At 40.8% G+C, this 18,328-nt stretch overlaps 1 protein-coding gene across 1 annotated transcript; it reads right to left on the reverse strand.

Moving 5' to 3' along the window:
• Positions 1 to 709: 709 nt before the first annotated feature.
• LOC110497427 (sodium/potassium/calcium exchanger 2-like) lies at positions 710 to 17,780 on the reverse strand. Its single transcript, XM_036954352.2, has 9 exons — positions 16,759 to 17,780; positions 7,280 to 7,312; positions 5,922 to 6,045; positions 5,594 to 5,686; positions 5,017 to 5,087; positions 4,779 to 4,913; positions 4,565 to 4,654; positions 4,122 to 4,288; positions 710 to 3,867 (listed from the first exon to the last, which is right to left on the reverse strand). Exons 1-9 carry the CDS (start codon positions 17,698 to 17,700, stop codon positions 3,618 to 3,620), a joined length of 1,905 nt encoding a protein of 634 aa, XP_036810247.1. The 5' UTR covers positions 17,701 to 17,780; the 3' UTR covers positions 710 to 3,617.
• Positions 17,781 to 18,328: the final 548 nt, after the last annotated feature.

Consider the following 18,328-nt stretch of genomic DNA (forward strand, 5'->3'; position numbering starts at 1 on the left):
CAAGCGCCATCTAGAGTTCAGTCATGAACAATATAGAGAGCTCCAGAAATATGCAAAGGAGGTTGGAATCTTCTTCGCCGCTTCTGGGATGGACGAGGTAAGAGGTTATTCCATGATACATGTCTATTGAATTCGTCTGCTCTGACTGTGTAGATATTCCGAATCTACATAGGCGTACAGAGGCCCATTATCAGCAACCATCACTCCTGTGTTCCAATGGCACGTTGTGTTCGCTAATCCAAGTTTATCATTTTAAAAGGCTATTTGATCATTAGAAAACCCTTTCGAAATTATGTTACAAATACCACCACTACCACCAACAATCAGAGGGCGTTCAGCAGGGAGAAACTTTGTGGAACGTTCAGATATAACATTTTTATGAAGAACGAAGATGCCTCTGACAAGTAGAAAAAGGAATCCTAACAGCTCTATTCATGACATTTCTATTTCAATATTTTCCATCTGAATATGGCCCTGGTTGCAGTGTTTCTTTTTAACCATTAGGTGGCGCTACTGGCTTATGTACTTGTGCATATCAAATTTGTATTCTTGGGTAACCAAATCAATAATGTATGCACCATTGCACCCTATAAGGAATATTTCTATATTATATATTATGTGGTAGAGGACAACATTTATTGGATAATTTTGATAGGTTCGTTTTGGGTGATTTGATTCTGAAACCAAGCAATTTACACCTACATTTCAAACAAAGTTTCATTTATTATCATGACATTTTATACAGAATGACTGATATGATTTTTTTTAAACAATATTTTACATGATTCAAGTATACATGATTATGATTCAAATACACGATTCATACTTAAATATATGGTATGTAACAGAAATATAAAAGCATTGCCGTTCATTCTTTGTTCTGTGTTATTATGATAGACTTCCACGCTGTCCATATAGTTCTGTATATTGACCGTTTTTCCTTCCTACTCATCCATGCATTAAATGTTACACACGCATAAGATCCATTGGAAAAAAAGATCAAGAAATAACCCGCTATATGAAAGTGTTTCTTTATTAATGCAACGTGGATGTCTAAAGTCATGAAAGTTATCTGTATTTTAAATATGTTCTATGCATATCAATAACATTCAACCCTAAAGCAGTGGAAGCGATATTGGTCTAAACAGAAGATGGAATTATCATGTTTTTGAGTTTACATTACAGTTTGTTTACAAACCGTTTGTATGCATAAACATTGCATTCGCGAGAGAAAACAAATTGACAATGATGAAATTGGCTTAGAGAAATTAACAAAAAGTGAAAGGGGTTACAGTAATACATATAAAATCTTTTAACAAAGATAATCCATTATTTTAGTTGTCAATATAGTGGATATTTTTGTTGTTGTTGCCTATTCAGTCTCAGATGGTTCAATTATTATTGTTAAAAATCACATATAGCATATCCCAGTGAGCAAATATGGTTCAAAAGACGTTGTTTCCACTGCACATCTCTTTCCAAAATACATATTTTACACCAGTTTTGCCCACTAGGATGTGATAATATAACAAGCCACTATTATGGTACAAGTATTGCAAAATTGGGCTTGTTATCTTAACAATTATTTATAAGAAAACAACTTAATTGTGGTGATGCACATACTGTATGCTTCATGTGCTAGAGCAGGGCTCTCCAAACCTGTTTCTAGAGAGCTAGCGTCTTATGAATTGTCGCTCAAACCCTAATCTAGCGCACCTGATTCTAATAATTAGTTGGTTGATCAACTGACTCTGGTTAGTTACATCTGTGGTTGGATTGAAAACCTAGGTAGCGCGCCAGGAACATGGTTGGAGAATCCTGTGATAGGGATAGGGTTTGCCATTGCCAGTCAAAGGGCAAGCCCCATACAGCAATGGTAAGGTAACAATTCTGAAGAAACTAAATAGTTTGAAATTTTTTATGATCGACCTTATAGTGGAGAAGAAACATGTAGATTTTTTTTTTACAGAGTAGAACTATCGATTATTCTGAGAATATCATTCACATGCTATTTTGCTTTTGGTCAATATAAAATCTTAAACCCCTTATTCTGTTCAGTTGATCACAAGTGAGAAAAAAAACAGGCTGTTATTCAGATATACATGTTACTGTTTGCTCTATTATACAGAGAAAACAAGCAAACAAATAACGTATAAAAAAAATGAGATATTTATATCCCTATATGATTCTGAAGCGTACAAACTGTATCAAACATGGAAAACTGATCATTTGTACAGAGTTTACAACCCCTTTATGTATATTTTCACTTCACATCTGCTTCTACGTCTGCATTGTTTGGGGTTTTAGTCTTGATTTCTGTATAGGACTTTGTGACATCTGCTGATGTAAAAGGGGCTTTATAAATACATTTGATTAAAAGGGGTTGAAAAAGTGTGTCCCTACATCACACCTGTCGACCATTTTAAGCTGATTTGCGTATAGAATAAGTGGAGCACAGTGTATATATCTTTTACCGGAAAAAAAAAAATTGTATTGTTACATTTTCAACCATAAAATTGTTGTAGCATTAGGTACAATAGATTTGCTCAACTGGATTCACCTTAATATTATATGTCAAACAAGTTTGAAAATATGGGTTGGGTTTAAGAAACAGAAGATACATTAGAAATACTACATTATATTTACTTCACAAAATCGTCCCAAACAAAACCACCCTCGTCATATTACTACCATTTTCTCTTCATTTACACTTTTACCTTTCCAAACTTTTCAAGTCCATACAAACATGTAACAGTTATAAGCCCAATCAGAACTGTACACATTCTAGATTTTGATTTGAGAACAAAAACCTTTTGGGTTTTGCAAATTAAGCAATTGTAATATAAATACAACTGAAAACTAAATTTACAAAAATCAAGAAAAACACTTCCGCTTGATCCACGCAAATCCTCAGACACTCTTATAGCAAGGACCTGTGCAAATTGATCGCGATTTACTGGAGTTCGGTAAACTCTGTGAAAGCTGAGGCGCGGCTCTTTAATCTACCTGCTGGTGGATCCAACCATGTTCCTCATGCCTTGATATTTATTGCATCTGTTGAACCTCTCTTCCATTTCTCTGCCAGGTTCCACTTTCTGGTTAGGACGTGCAGGACCTTTCCCAGAGCTCCACTTCATACAGCCATCAAAGTTTTTGACGGATGGACAGTTGATACCTGGCATATTCAAATCTATTCTCTAATCATATCACATAGTCCTCTGGATTGGAGTAACCAGACGTGGTCCCCTACTCTCCGACATGGGCGTGATTACAATCGCCTGTTTGTCAGTCAACGACAGATTTAAACCAATGGAAGCTCTCGGATGTGGTCATGTGACGTGGGGAGAAACCCATCCCATTGGGCAGTAGCATCGTGAATCAATCCCTCATCGACAGGTCCGTCTGCCCTGCTCAAAGTTCACAAATGATCATTTGCAGGTTGTGCTCGGGCATTTGGAATCAATCAATCAAGTCAGGCTAGTTTTCTACTGCTCCTCCCAATGGAAGCCCCCATTGACAACGGGAGGATCAAATGATTGTGTGTACTGTATGTATGTGTGTGTGTGAGAGAGAAGGTGTGTTTGTGTTTCCAGGAGGTTGGGGTTGAAGAGGGGCCTTCAGATGGAGATGGGACACACGATGATCTTGTCTTCCAGCATGACGCTGGTTACCAGGAAGAAGATGTACAGTAAAAACATGAGGCCTCCCAGCACCTTGCTCATCTTCCACTTGCAGGAGGCGATGGAGATGATGACGAAGAGCAACATGAGGAAGAGGAGCACGATGGCGCAGAACAGGCCGTTGCTGCTCACCTGCACCGCCTTGAAGTCATTGACCAGGCCGTAGATGAGCCACGGGAACGGCAGGCTGTAAGGGTAGATGGAGAAACAGAGGAATCACATGTACTGTCTAGAGTGGACTACATGGTGTTTAAGTGAAATCATAGTTGCAGTTGAGCCTTGACTTCTAGGTTGACATTTTTGGCATGCAAAAGAGCATAGATCTGTGCAAAACTACTGTCACATTGCAATGTGCAGCGATAGAGCTTGCCTGAGAAAACATTTTTAAAAATGACTCATTCATGCAAACAGCATTTTAAATGTGCTTTTGGAGCGACTTACCCCACGGTGATGTCAAATATGTTGGAGCCCACAGAGCTGGACACAGCCATGTCACCAAGGCCTTTCCGGGCTACAATGACACTGGTGATTAGATCAGGGATTGATGTACCAGCTGCTAATATGGTCAATCCCATGATCTCCTCTGTAATCCAGAAGGTCTCTCCAACCTGAGAGTGAAAATGGGTTAACTACATTGTTCAAACAAAGACAAAGAATCAGATTTGGCGTTATGACGTCTGGCGATAGGCACGGCTGGAACTCAATCGATTGACTGGAACTTGTTTGGATTGGTTGGCTCTTGATTACGTGTCGTGGTCACACACAGACTGATACGCTTCCACCATAATCAAAAGGCCATAGGTGAGGTGAGGTAATGATTGACACCAAACCCTATGCTTTGATTGGCTCAGAATGAAAGTGACATGTGTCAGGGAGGGGCTTACCTGATGAGCCCACCACACCATGAGGTAGGAGAAGGCAGCAATCCAACAGATGGAACCAATGAAAGTTATGGGGAAGAATTTTGTGGAAGTCTGCAAAAAAGAAAAAGAAAGAAAGGTTGTCCTTTTTTAAAGCGTCATAGACTTTCACAAATCAATCAACCAACTGTAGCTACACCCCAAATGTTAATGTAGTCTAAGGAGCAGCTCCACTTGCCTCTCTCCTGACATCCGGCAGAGAGAGCCACAGGGGGAAGACGATGGGGAGGATAAGGAGATACGTTATTCGTTTGCGGTTCGTCTCCGGCCACTCCAAACTCAGAGGAGCATCCTCATCTTCCTCCTCCTCCGCCTACCAAACAGAGGGGGGGTTACTCTCTTAAACATGTGTGTGTCAGTTACTCTCTTAAACATCATGTCACTGATTTTGGAGGTATTTGGTAGACAAAGCCTACCGGTCCTACGTCGCCGTTTGCAGGCGAAGTGACTTCCACTGTGACGTTGGAACTGTTGGGGATGTTTTTGTCTGCTTAGAGAGACAGACAGACAGACAGACAGACAGACAGACAGACAGACAGACAGACAGACAGACAGACAGACAGACATACGCCAGGAGTTAGACTTGAAGGAGAGACGGTGAGAGTCACTGGAGGATGTAATATAATATATATTATGTATATACAGTATATTTAAGCAATAAGGCCTGAGGGGGTGTGATATATGGCCAATATACCATGGCTAAGGGCTGTTCTTAAGCACGACACAACACGAAGTGCCTGGACACAGCCCTTAGCCATGGTATATTGACCATATACCACAAACCCCAGACGTGCCTTATTGATATTATAAACTGGTTACAAATGTAGTTAGAACAGTAAAAATATATGTTTTGTCATACCCATGGTATACGGTCTCTTATACCATGGCTTTCAGGCAATCAACATTCAGGGCTGGAACCACCCAGTTTTTAATATAGTATATGACACGTATAAAGTATTTAACATTTACGTACATTTGAAATGTAAAGCTCACCTGCGACACCGTTGGGTTTTTCCCCGTCCCCACCATCTTGACATTTCTGTTTGGCCATCTTGTGGAGAATGGAGGCCTTCTCTTTGAATCGCCCTGAAACACAAATCGTTGCTGCCTAGAGTCAGTGATGAACCCTAACGATATGAAACCTAGCTACGGATTCCCCACTAATGGAAACGCTAAACAAAACATTTGACTTGGTTTCCATGAATGAGAAATGATGAAAACATGTCTAATACAGAAACACATTGAAACAAATACATCAAATATAGAGATTGGAAGTGTGTCTATATTGAAGGCGTGACAACAAAAAAAAAACCTGTTTTACCCCCCAGTCCCTCACCCTCACTGAGGGGGTCCAGGGTGTGGATCATGAGCTGGAAGATGCTATTCCTCATCAGGGTGTTGTGGAGGGAGGCTGATGAGCCTCCTCTCTGGAGACGGGGCTTGGCCTGCAGTAGAGACCAAGGGCATAGGCTGCTTTAACGTCTCTATACCAGATGATAGCCTATAGATTCAATACTAGATCATCTATAGTTTTAATGCATCGCTCTAATCTATAGCTTCAATACTAGATCATCTATAGCTTTAATGCATCGCTCTAATCTATAGCTTCAATACTAGATCATCTATAGCTTTAATGCATCGCTCTAATCTATAGATTCAATACTAGATCATCTATAGTTTTAATGCATCGCTCTAATCTATAGCTTCAATACTAGATCCTCTATTGCTTTAATACATAGCTCTAATCTATAGCTTCAATACTAGATCTTCTATAGCTTCTATACAAAGCTTTAATCTACAGCTTCATTACATAGCTCTAATCTAAAACTGCAGGGGTGGAGTCAATTTGGTTTTCAATTCAGTCAAGTGAACTGAAATTCAATGTATGAATTGAGTTTCGATTTTACTTTCCTGGATTGATCCCAACCGTGAGCTCACAATGCATATGTGTCTTTGGTACACAGTGGTGTAACAATGAGGCAGTTGAACAAAGTGGTATGCACAGTGAATACACAGTGCGACGTGTCAAGTGCGTGTCAATAATGCAGTGCCTTGTAGTGCAAACCAGCGGCATATATTTAGAGAGTTCATATATTTAGAGAGTTCATATATTTAGAGTTCATATATTTAGAGTTCATATATTTAGAGAGTTCATATATTTAGAGTTCATTTCTTTAGAGTTCATATATTTAGAGAGTTAGGTCAACTTTTGTTCTAATTCTGAACTGTAACTGAACGTTACATAGCAATGTTTAAATATTGCCCATGTAATGTTAATAGGGAGCTAACATGGTTGTTATAGAATGTTGCTGTGTCATGTAAATGCATCATAATGCTCCGAGACATTCAGTTTTATAATATTTTTGGGGAAATATTCCCCAAGTAAATCATTCGTTAGTGGGGAGCTAACATGGCTGCCATGTTGAATGTTGAAGTGTCGTGTAAATGTGTCATAATGCAGAAACGGCATTGGGCCAACACTCTGAATACATGGGTATTTAGAGTGGTCCACAAATGGTCCACATTTGTGCACCATTACATTTCATTGTATTCATGCAGCATTGTTGTCTATGACAACGTGCTTTGTGTGCTTGCTGAATAAGAACACTGGATATTCAGTACTGTCAACATGACACATGTAAATACAGATTAAGATGCCACGACAGAACATAAACATACCGTCAACTTGTTTTCGTCGTCACCCGTGGTTGCCTTCAAAGGGAAGAGGTAAAGAGAAAGACGTGCATGTATGAAGTCACACGAAATCGCGCTTAAACAGAAAACATCATCTGCCAGGAAATGCTAGTTATTGACAAGACGGTGTGGCCTAATGAATGAAATAGAAGCAGCCGTCATGATAAATTATCAGGATATCAAACGGTCAATTAGGGAAACCGGTTTCAAAATGACCAATAGAGAATGTACAGGTTGTAATGCAGCTGGGAATACTTGGCAGCTGGGAAGACATAAAGCTTGTAAAACCTACAGATGCAGCTCCTCTAATCTAAAGCCAACAGTTCTTCAGAGGACATATACATTACAGTTGTGGAGACAGAATCCCATCTTACACAACCGTTTGAGAGAGAAATTAAATTGAGAAAGCATACTGCTTTTTTTGTTTGGAATGTAAGGTACAGTATGATACCAAAGCAAGCAGTAGGTCTCCCTTTTTAATTCATTTGGGGGAAAAAAAAGTGAAAAACATTGCCATCATGTGGTGTTGCATGTAGGCCAGTGACATAATTTTTCTTTTGAAATGTAATCCATTTTAAATTCAGGCTGTAACACAACAAAATGTGGGGAAAAGTCAAGGGGTTTGAATACTTTATGAAGGCACTGTAAATCAATGATGTGAAATGAGTGAATAACTTCAATGAAACCCTGCGCAAAGACGACAAAACTATGCAACACCTCAGCAGCTTGCTGTGGTCAGACACAGGGTTATACTATAGCTAACTGTGTATCTTCACACCACAAAACAAGCGAATGGGAATACATGACAATCCTAATATTTATTTCCTTTAAAAATGGAAGAAGGAACATCTTGAATTATAGGAACTAAAAGTCTTGAGTTTACAGGAGCAATTTGACTAAGCAGACATAGGCCAAGTGTTAGCCATACTGTAGTTAACTATTGTATGATTCCCCAAAAAAATTCTAGACTATGATTACCAATTTTTTTTAAATACCGAATTTCAACTATTTTCTTCAATTAGCAGAGTTGAAAACCCTGAACAGCCCTGCTATTTGGGACAAAATGGGACAACAATTACACAACCAGTTTGTATCAATGTAGACCGAGTCATGTCGTCTAGTTAAGGATTTCATTGGGGTTAGGAGGATCCATCCAGAGCCACTAGTAGCTGTCTCTCAAAGTGTTAGCGGATGAGCGTTAGCCATGTGAGCACCCAAATTTAGGCCTTTCCAGTAAGGCAGGCTAAGGCCCTGTGCTGTGTTTGATTCCCGGCGGTTGGCTGTTGCCTAATGCTCACATGGCCCTAACGGGTCATACAGGTTATTTATTAGGCATCGAGCCTAATAACCTGCAGAGCATCTGCTGCCGGAGCTTAGGGTTAGGAATGGATGGATTGGCAAGATGGAGAACTGCTGGAGGTTTGCAATGTGGCCTGGCTTACTGTGGGAGGCATTTAGTCTAGCAGTTTAAGAACATTGGGCCAGTAACCGAAAGGCCCCTGGTTCGGATCACCGAGCCGACGAGGTGAAAAATCTGCCGGTGTGCCCTTGAGCAAGGCAATTAAACTCGTTGCCCCTGTAAGTCGCTCTGGATAAGGGTGCCTGCTAAATGACTAAAATGTCAAATGTACAGACATGAGGCCTTTTATCCCCTCTGAAACCAACGCCAAAACACCACCACATGGTCACATTTCCAACCAAACAGAACTCCCACCTAGGTCAGGAAGGGAGTGGGTTTGGAGAATACTCTAGTTTTTTGGCGTAGCCACAAATGGGGTAGAAACAAATGGGGTCGACACGATACAAATGTAGCAATAATACTTTACAAATCCATCTTTGTTCAACTGAAAAGTCCTTGGCCTTATACTGGCTATAGCTTATAGCATGAACCCTTTACTGCAGTGGGCTAAATTAGGGTCACAAAGTGTTTCTTGGTAGTCTTAAACAAATCTACTTTGAAACAAATGTATACTCCTCACACACATGGTTATGGGCTTAAAAAAGAAGACACCTGTACCATGTCTGGTATAGAGTTGAAATGTATTCCGTTTTGAGTTTGCATCCCCAACATTACACTTTATATGCATCACAGAAGTCTTAAATATAACAAAACCATTTGACATACAAACACTGGATTTTCTGTGTTTAATTTTGTCATTTTTTAATGTTGATTAATTATGAATTTATGAAACATTTTAACTTTCCAACGAGGCCACTGGGGGCGATTTGGTCATTTGACTGCAGGAAAGGGATTTATTAAAGGTCAAATAATGATTTGACAAATTCTGTAGGCCTATCTAGACATTCATTTCGAGGTGAATTATGTATGACTCTACATATAAAAACAAATACCAAAAAGAACACAGGAGCACAGGATGAACTGTGATTCCTATCATTATAATAGAACATCATCAAATTGATAGTTATTAACTCTTGCCAAAATGATAGAGGCATAGATGTCTCTAGGTACAGAATCTGGGATTGAGTAAACAATGCACTAATGGGTGATCCATTTGATCCACAAACAGGGTCATTGAAGTTAATTAAAGTTAATTGATTAATAGGGATCTTTACATTCACTGCCATTGTTTTTTATATCAAGTAACTTGGGCGCCCTAACTCCCTTTATACCTCTACAATAACAATGGAAATATACTTTTTTTAAGTTACTTTAAGTACTATTTTCCACAAAGTGTTTTTGCTGTAGAAGCGCAATCAAACACTAGACATGTCCTCATAACTAAAACAACATTTACCAACATGCTGGGGAATGGCTTGGAGAGGGAATTTGCAGGGTTTTCATACTCTCCGTACATAAACATACAAGCAAACACACAAACTGGACATGCATACATGCACACACTGTACTAAAACAAATATCTGGAAGAGAAAATCAACATATATATCAAAGGCATATTTTTTTTGTACTTCTTTCAGTGCCTCAACAGGAAATAGCTACGCCTGGAATTCAATCAAACGTGCACTGCAGAGGGTAACTGCACCATTGGAAAGTGCATGTTAGGGAAGGAAAGGGAAAGGGGGATACCTAGTCAGTTGTACAACTGAACGCATTCGACTGAAATGTGTCTTCCACATCTCTGAATCAGAGAGGTGCGGGCGGCTGCCTTAATCGACATCCACGTCTTCGGCGCCCGGGGAACAGTGGGTTAACTGCCTTGTTATGTAATGCGATTAATTAAAGTGTAATTAATTCAAACTGCCAAACAAAATGATCATTAAGATCTTTATAAGGAACACGTGACGCTTTTCGAAATAACAATTATTCACAGTATACTGTAGCCGTAAATGCCATAAGGCTGACAGCCAGCCAGCCAAGGCTTTCTGCGAAGCCGGGAGTTTCTGCAAGTATCCTTGCAAGGCAGAAGTCAATTGTGTCCACCTGACCCGCCAAGCTCCCAGACTTAGAGAGGACTAATCCACAGAGATAACCGTATTTAGAACAGTAATTTCAACCCCTTCATGTTAACTCTCATAACAACCTTCACATGTCACACTGTGACGTTTGATTCGAACCTCACACTTTTATTACACTTATTCTGTATTGGGTTGAATAATGGTTGTTACTTGGGTGGTGTTACAACCCTTAAGGACCCCGGTCGGTGTCCATTGGATATAGAAGATATTGGATATAGAATACAATGTTAAGTGTGTTACCGGTACCCTTTCTTCATGGGAAAGAAGTTAACTCAATAACAATACAAGTACACTTTTAGTTACAATTAATAATAAAGACTGGAGCATAACCCTATTTCTGAGACAATGAAACGCAGTGTAGCTGATTGGTCAGTTGTGGCCCTGGGGTTTAGCGCAGGAAGTGAACCCTCGCAATTGAGGGAAACATTACAATAAAGCAGGGCTCTCCAACCCTTCTCCTGGAAAGCTGTAGGTTTTCGTTCCAACCCCAGTTGTAACTAACCTGATTCAGCTTATCAACCAGGTAATTATTAGAATCAGGTGCGCTTGATTAGGGTAAAAGTGAAAGTCTACAGGACGGTAGCTCTCCCGGAACAGGGTTGGAGAGCCCTGTACTAATGATTATGGAAGCATGGACATTTACAACATGGTCCACAATCATTTACATGTCATTGAGAGGCATGATTGACAGGAAGAATGTTGATGGAAATACGTGAACACTGGTGGTTGCTTTCTATCTAAAACATCAGTGAGAATTGTGCCCTGCAAAATAAGCATGCAGTCTTCTTGTCTCTTGCAACAACAAACAATTGCCCGGAAAACACTTCCTAGTGCAGTCAGATCATGCTAGTCAAAAGCTCTTACACATGAGTTCCAATTTCCATACTAGCACACTATTTAGAATGCATTCCCAATGCGTTGCTTCATTCTAAGTACTATACGCTAGTGTATTATACTGAACAAAAATATAAACGGAACATGCCACAATTTCAACAATTTTACAGTTCATATAAGGAAATCAGTCAATTGAAATAAATTCATTAGGCCCTAATCTATGGATTTCACATGACTGGGAATACAGATATGCATCTGTTGGTCACCGATACCTTTTAAAATGAGTAGGGGTGTGGATCAGAAAACCAGTCAGAATCGGGTGTGACCACCATTTACCTCATGCAGCGTAACACATCTCCTTCACATGGAGTTGATCAGGCTGTTTTTATTTAACTAGGCAAGTCAGTTAAGAACAAATTCTTATTTAATTCATTTCAAGAATTCGATCAAGAATTCAAGAATTCGATCTAACCTTTTGGTTACAATGCTCTAACCACTAGGCTACCTGCCGCCCCTGTTGATTGTGGTCTGTAGAATGTTGTCTCACTTCTCTTCAATGGCTGTGTGAAGTTGCTGGATATTGGCGTGAACTTTGAAACACGCTGTCATACACGTCGATCCAGAGCATCCCAAACATGCTCAATGGGTGACATGTCTGGTGAGTATGCAGGCCATGGAAGAACTAGGCCATTTTTAGCTTATAGATCCTTTCGACATGGGGCTGTGCATTATCATGCTGAAACGTGTTGATGGCCGCAGATGAATGGCACGACAATGGGCCTCAGGATCTCGTCACGGTATCTCTGTGCATTCAATTGCCATCGATAAAATGCAATTGTATTCATTGTCCATAGCTTATGCCTGCCCATACCATAACTCCACTTTGTTCACAACATTGACATCAGCAAACCGCACGCCCACACAGCACCATACACGTAGTCTCCAGTTATGAGGCCAGTTGGACGTACTGCCAAATTCTTTAGAACAACATTGGATGCAGTTTTTGGTAGAGAAATTAACATTACGTTTTCCGACGACAGCTCTGCTCGACATTCCTGCAGCCAGCATGCCAATTACACGCTCCCTCAAGACATTGTGTGAAAAAGCTACACATTGTAGTGGCCTTTTATTGTCCCGAGCACAAGGTGCACCTGTGTAATGATCATGCTGTTTATTAATCAGCTTCTTGATATGCCCCACCTGTCGGGTGAATGGATTAGCTTGGCAAAGGAGAAATACTCACTAACAGGGATGTGCACAACATATTTGAGAAATAAGCTTTTTGTGCATATGGAACATTTTGGGGATCTTTCATTTTAGCTCATGAAACATGAGACCAACACTTTACATGTTGCGCTTACATTTTTGTTCAGTGTGTGTATATATAGTGGATGCAGGCACGTAATGTGGAAAAGATCCTCTACTGTTCATTGCTCATTCTTTGAGTCACTGTAGGCTTCTGTGTCTTTAGTCAGTCAGCTGCAGCAGGTTGGTCACATCATGCCCAGGGCCCGATTCCCGATAGCGATGGAACTAATGCTGCGTTCATAACCAAGTGGGAAGGACGTCATTTCAAGTTGTGAAGTCATAAATACTGTTGGATGCATAATGCATTCACGTGCTTTGAACTTTGTCAATCAACAATGGCCAGCAAGCTGCGTCAACCATAAACTATAACTACAGCTATCATGCTTGTAAACAAATTATAGTGTTCCAAAACCATGTTAACAAATTGCTTTAAAAAAATAATGTTTAGTTGTTACATTTAACTGCCGAAAATGCTGTTGTTGAAAATGCTGTTATTTCCTTAGTAGGGGACGTCAAATGTCAGCATGTAGCATAAGTTGGCGCTCAGCGATGATAGACAAGTTTCCCACTACTAATTACGAGTTGGATGGGCATTTAATAGAATTTCCCCAGTCATATGTGGTAAAAACCCGCTTTCCACGTAAATAGAATGCAGCATTAAGCTTAGGAGTGTTTTAACGATGCATTATGCCCATAGCAGCTGAGTATCATATGCGTTTCACAAAACGTCCTGTGTTGTTGGTTCATGTATCGATACTGATAGGATCGAACGGAAGGCAGCACCGCTGTCGGATCAGCTTTTGCCTTCCAAGTCTTACTTTAACAGTATAATTATTCCACAATATTGACGACGGTTCAGCTCCTATTTATATATATATATTATCACTTATGGCTGCAAATATTGAGGCAGATTATTTTAATGCTAACCCTATAATAATACACTACATCACAAATGAGGTATTGCGCACATTTTACACAACCTTAAATATATTGAGGCAATTACATACAGTAGCCTAGAATTAGCAACAACAAAAAAATCTGATTGAACATGAAATTGATTTCAGTATGGTTTAAATATATCGATCTATACTGTACTTATATTTTAATGCAGTCATCTTGTTTTTAATTTAAGAATATTTGTATCCCTTGCTTGTTTGTAACAATTGCAAAAACATTGGCAAATTTGTAGCTTCGTTATCGGCTGGTCACAGAAGTTATCTGTGATCTGTGAAGTTACCGGCTGGTCACAGAAGATTCAGATAGCATCAAGATGTTGGCGCCTATGTTTAGTGGAGATCTTCTGTGTATAAAGTAACTATAAAGTAACGCAGAAGGGCAATTAAGCATCTAACGACACACTTGGCTGTTGTACGAGTGGTCTGGAGGCAGTTGGTAAATAACGAACGTTTTCAAGTGCAACTTTACTAACGATGGTTTTGGAAAACAGCTCGGAGCTTTAACGATGCTCCTATGAGGGTTCTAACAATGAACTTAGTCTTGAGATGCTTTTGGGAAACGGGGCCCAGGAGTCTGTTGCTTTATATTTGCTGTCGTCACAAATGGTAATCAGTTAAGGGTTTAAGAAGGATTGGAGTCTTAGAATAATCAAGTAGTGTGAGTTCTTCCTGACTTCCAACGTCTTACATATTTATACATATCTCTCTACATATATATGGCTTGGGTTAAAAGCACAGACTTTACTCTGAATGACAAAACAATAAACACAATTGGTTAACATTTTTTTTTAAAAACTTTTCCTAGTGTTGGATGAGTTTTGATCTCCACACCAGCAGTAGCACCTGGCTAAAATTAGCTGTGGTAAATGGATTGGAGGATTTGCAGAGGGATTACTTAAGAACTACAGACATATGAGGGCAAGCAAGTCGTACATCATGTGCTGGCTGGTTAAAAGAAATCCCTGAGGAGTCAGACCAGTACAAGGATGAGAGACTTCCTGTGAACAGGGCAGTTTTCTCCGAAGGACGGAATACAAACAAGAGTTTTTATATCCCCTTGATGATAGAAATAGTAACCACCTCTTCAAGTCGGGTTGAATAATGGCGCTCGCGTCGCAACGTTAAGATCCGAGGTGTAAACGGAACGTACCACACATCAAATAACCACTGATCAGATACTTGCATGTTATGTAAAGATGTAAAAGCAAAGTTTGCTGCCATCCACTAAATGTTGCTGTCACTACAACATTGGTCCGTATTTTTAGGAGAAAAAAAATGGCTCATAACTTTAGTTACCATTAATGAATTGAACTACGTATTTTTAAAGTACTGCTTGCTGGAATCATTATATCAAACCTCATTGCTAGATATTTCTTTACAATATCTAGTGTCTCAATGTGGTGTGACGATGATAATAATTAGTACATATGGATAGTATTGTCTTCTAAATGCCAAATACAGGCCTATAATCTAGTCCAAATTGCACAGTAGTATTAAAGTATAAACCCCTGAAGACCTGAATTGGGATGCAATACAGGTAAAAAAAAAAAAAAAAAGCTACAGGTAAAGCCCTAACAATCACAGCCAACATCCAGCTAGGGTTCACCTGGGCTCCGTAAGAGTGTGACTCTGAGTATATAACATCTGAGAGCAATGAATCAGACTCCAACTGAAGACAAAGACAAGAACACAGCAGGTCGGACACATGTAGGAGATATGTCACAACAGTAGAGTTTTGAATGATAATGATGCAGTTTATTATTTTTTTTTAAATGAATTCGATCTATATCTACGCACATCAATTTATTCGCTGTGTCGTTTGGGGTCGGACCCTAAATGTTATATCCCATGGAAATGTATGTATAGCCTCCTTTTAAAGTCTCAAGTCCTCAAATCTGTTGTTTTCTTACATTAGGACCAGCATTTCTGGAAAAATACTAGCTAGCCGATCTTGATAATAAAGTACACGTGGGAGTTTTAAGAAAACGGTGAGGGCTCAAGCTACTTTAGCCTACTGTCTTTATCTCAACTCTGGTCATGAAGAGATGTTGATTGAATACAGCTGTTGAGAAGTCGGTTCAAGGGGACACACTGTGCAGTGCACATTGTCGGGCCTATCCACTCAAACGTGTCGATCCTTTGAAGAAATGTGGCGACACAAAGCTACCCTCTGGGGCCATGTTGATAATAGGAATTGGAATCTCCAAACACTGAGACCTCGTCAGAGCAACCACCCTCCCCCATTTGCAGCCCATTACAGATATTATCAATTCCTGGTATAAGTCGACAGCTGGTTGGTTCCAATGTTTAAGACTCCCTCAGATAACCACAGACCACTGAATTCAGTAAACCAGTTAATGTGTAACTGATTTCCTATAGGTCGATGAAGGTCGAAGTTAATGACAAAGTTAATAAATGGTGTGTAATTACAGTATCCATCATCAAGAAGATAAAAAAGTCTACATATTTATTACTTAAATGGCATATACATTTCCTAAACATTGGCTGTGTAAATGTGTCTTGTGTATGTTTAAAACGTTTAAGGGAAAACTAGATTTGCGTAAAGTTAGTTGACTGACCACTGCGAGGGCTGTATGTATGGCGAGCCAGCTTTGCAAAGGGCTCAGAGGCCTGTTATTTAATATGGGAGTGGATGGAAGACTCCATGGAGCGACCTGCTTGGTGGTTTGACTTAGTCAGCACGAATAGGGAGCGCCATCTCTGTGAGGCCATGCACAGGTGACATGCAGCTAAACCCCATGTTAATCCCTGGGCAGGCAGAGGTTTTTGGCGTCTGTCCGTCTACCTGGCCCTCGGGACGACTTTTAAATACCCTTTCCTTACGCTGCATGCGTGCAGCCTCCTGCCAAAAGCAAAAGGAACGTGAGTTAAGAATACATCTGGGGAGGAAAAGGTGGCGGCAAAACTCACCTTAGGAGCGGCCTCCACCTCATCCACTTGATTCTGGCCCAATTTACTCTTTATGAAGGTCTCTACATTTGCGTTGAACTTCATAAATGTCACATAGCTCAAGTAGCACATCAGCAAGGCGATACTTTCCCACAGAAAGATCTGGTTATCCAAAAAAAACAGGATGAGCATCAACAGACCAATGATGTAGAAGGAGACGTCTCTAAAGAGGGGCCACCAGGTCAGCTGGAGAACCTCCTTGGAGAACAACGCGCACATCCCGATGACAAACAGGATGTTGAACACGGCCGAACCCACAATGGTTCCTATGCCCACGTTGCTGTGGGAGATGAACACCCCGATGACGGAAGTGAAAAGCTCCGGGGCAGAACCCCCGGCCGCCATGAAGGTTGCCCCGGCAACGTCGTCCGAGATTTGAAGTTTCTCTGTGATCACAGTTAGGGCCGGGACAAAGAACTCGTCGCACACAATGGCTAAGGCGATGAACATGTACAACATCCCAAACATGTGCAGACCCACAGCCCCCTGCCTTCTCTCCTCCAGGTTGAAGAGATCCGTGGGGTAGTCCCCCTGGTTCATCTCATCCATGGAAGACTTCATGGCCACGGGCATGTCCTCCATCCCGGAGACGTTGTGGCCTCCCTGGTGCTTGGTGGTGAGCAGTGTTCTGCGGGGGGCCGACTGCAGTAGGTCTCCCCCGGACATAGCAGCGGGGGAGGAGGAAAGTAGATCCCCTCCATTTCCAGCGAGCCCAGTAGAAGAAGTAGTCCACTGGAAGGCACCCAATGAGAAGACTGTGCTGAGAGTCACAATGCTGAGGACGAAAGCTAGAATCCTTATGGGCCTCAGTTTTCTCCGGACGTGGAGGTAGTGATGCCTTCTGCTCAGGGGGAAGGAGTCCTTCTGGGGCCCCATGTCAGCACCTGGGAGCATCAATTCCATCGCTGTTGCATAGGTGGAGGCTGAGGCTCAGGCTGGCTGTGAGGCTGCTCTGGCTGGTTTAGCACGAGCACTTGCCTTACGGTGTCGAGGAGAGCATAGTCCTCTAAACACAACAACCGACTGGCTCCTGATGTTCTCCAGGGTCTGGGGCATGTAAAGGTTTCCTCATATTAGTGTCTGGAAAACAGAAACGGGGAAGCGAGAGGATTATTACAATGTCAATCATCACATCACATCTGTAGAAATATCAATAGGCCCAATCAATAGGCCCAATGTGAACCTTAGTTCACTAAGTAGTAGGCCGAGATTTATATACACTGAGTGTACAAAACCTTTTGAACAGCTGCTGTTTCCATGACTGACCAGGTGAAATCTGTGATCCCTTGTTGATGTAACTGGTTAAATCCACTTCAATCAGTGTAGATGGAGGCGTGGAGACAGGTTAAAGTAGGATTTTTAAGCCTTGAGACAATTGAGAGGTGTGGTAGTCGGTGTCAACAACTGCAACGCTCAACAGTTTCTTATGTATCAAGAATGGTCCACCACCCAAAGGACATCCAGCCAACTTGACACAACTGTGGGAAGCATTGGAGTCAACATTGGCCAGCATCCCTGTGGGATGCTTTAG

Source organism: Oncorhynchus mykiss, chromosome 19 (genome assembly GCF_057628025.1).
Source record: "Oncorhynchus mykiss isolate SJ-2025 chromosome 19, ASM5762802v1, whole genome shotgun sequence".
Taxonomy (NCBI): Eukaryota; Metazoa; Chordata; class Actinopteri; order Salmoniformes; family Salmonidae; genus Oncorhynchus; species Oncorhynchus mykiss.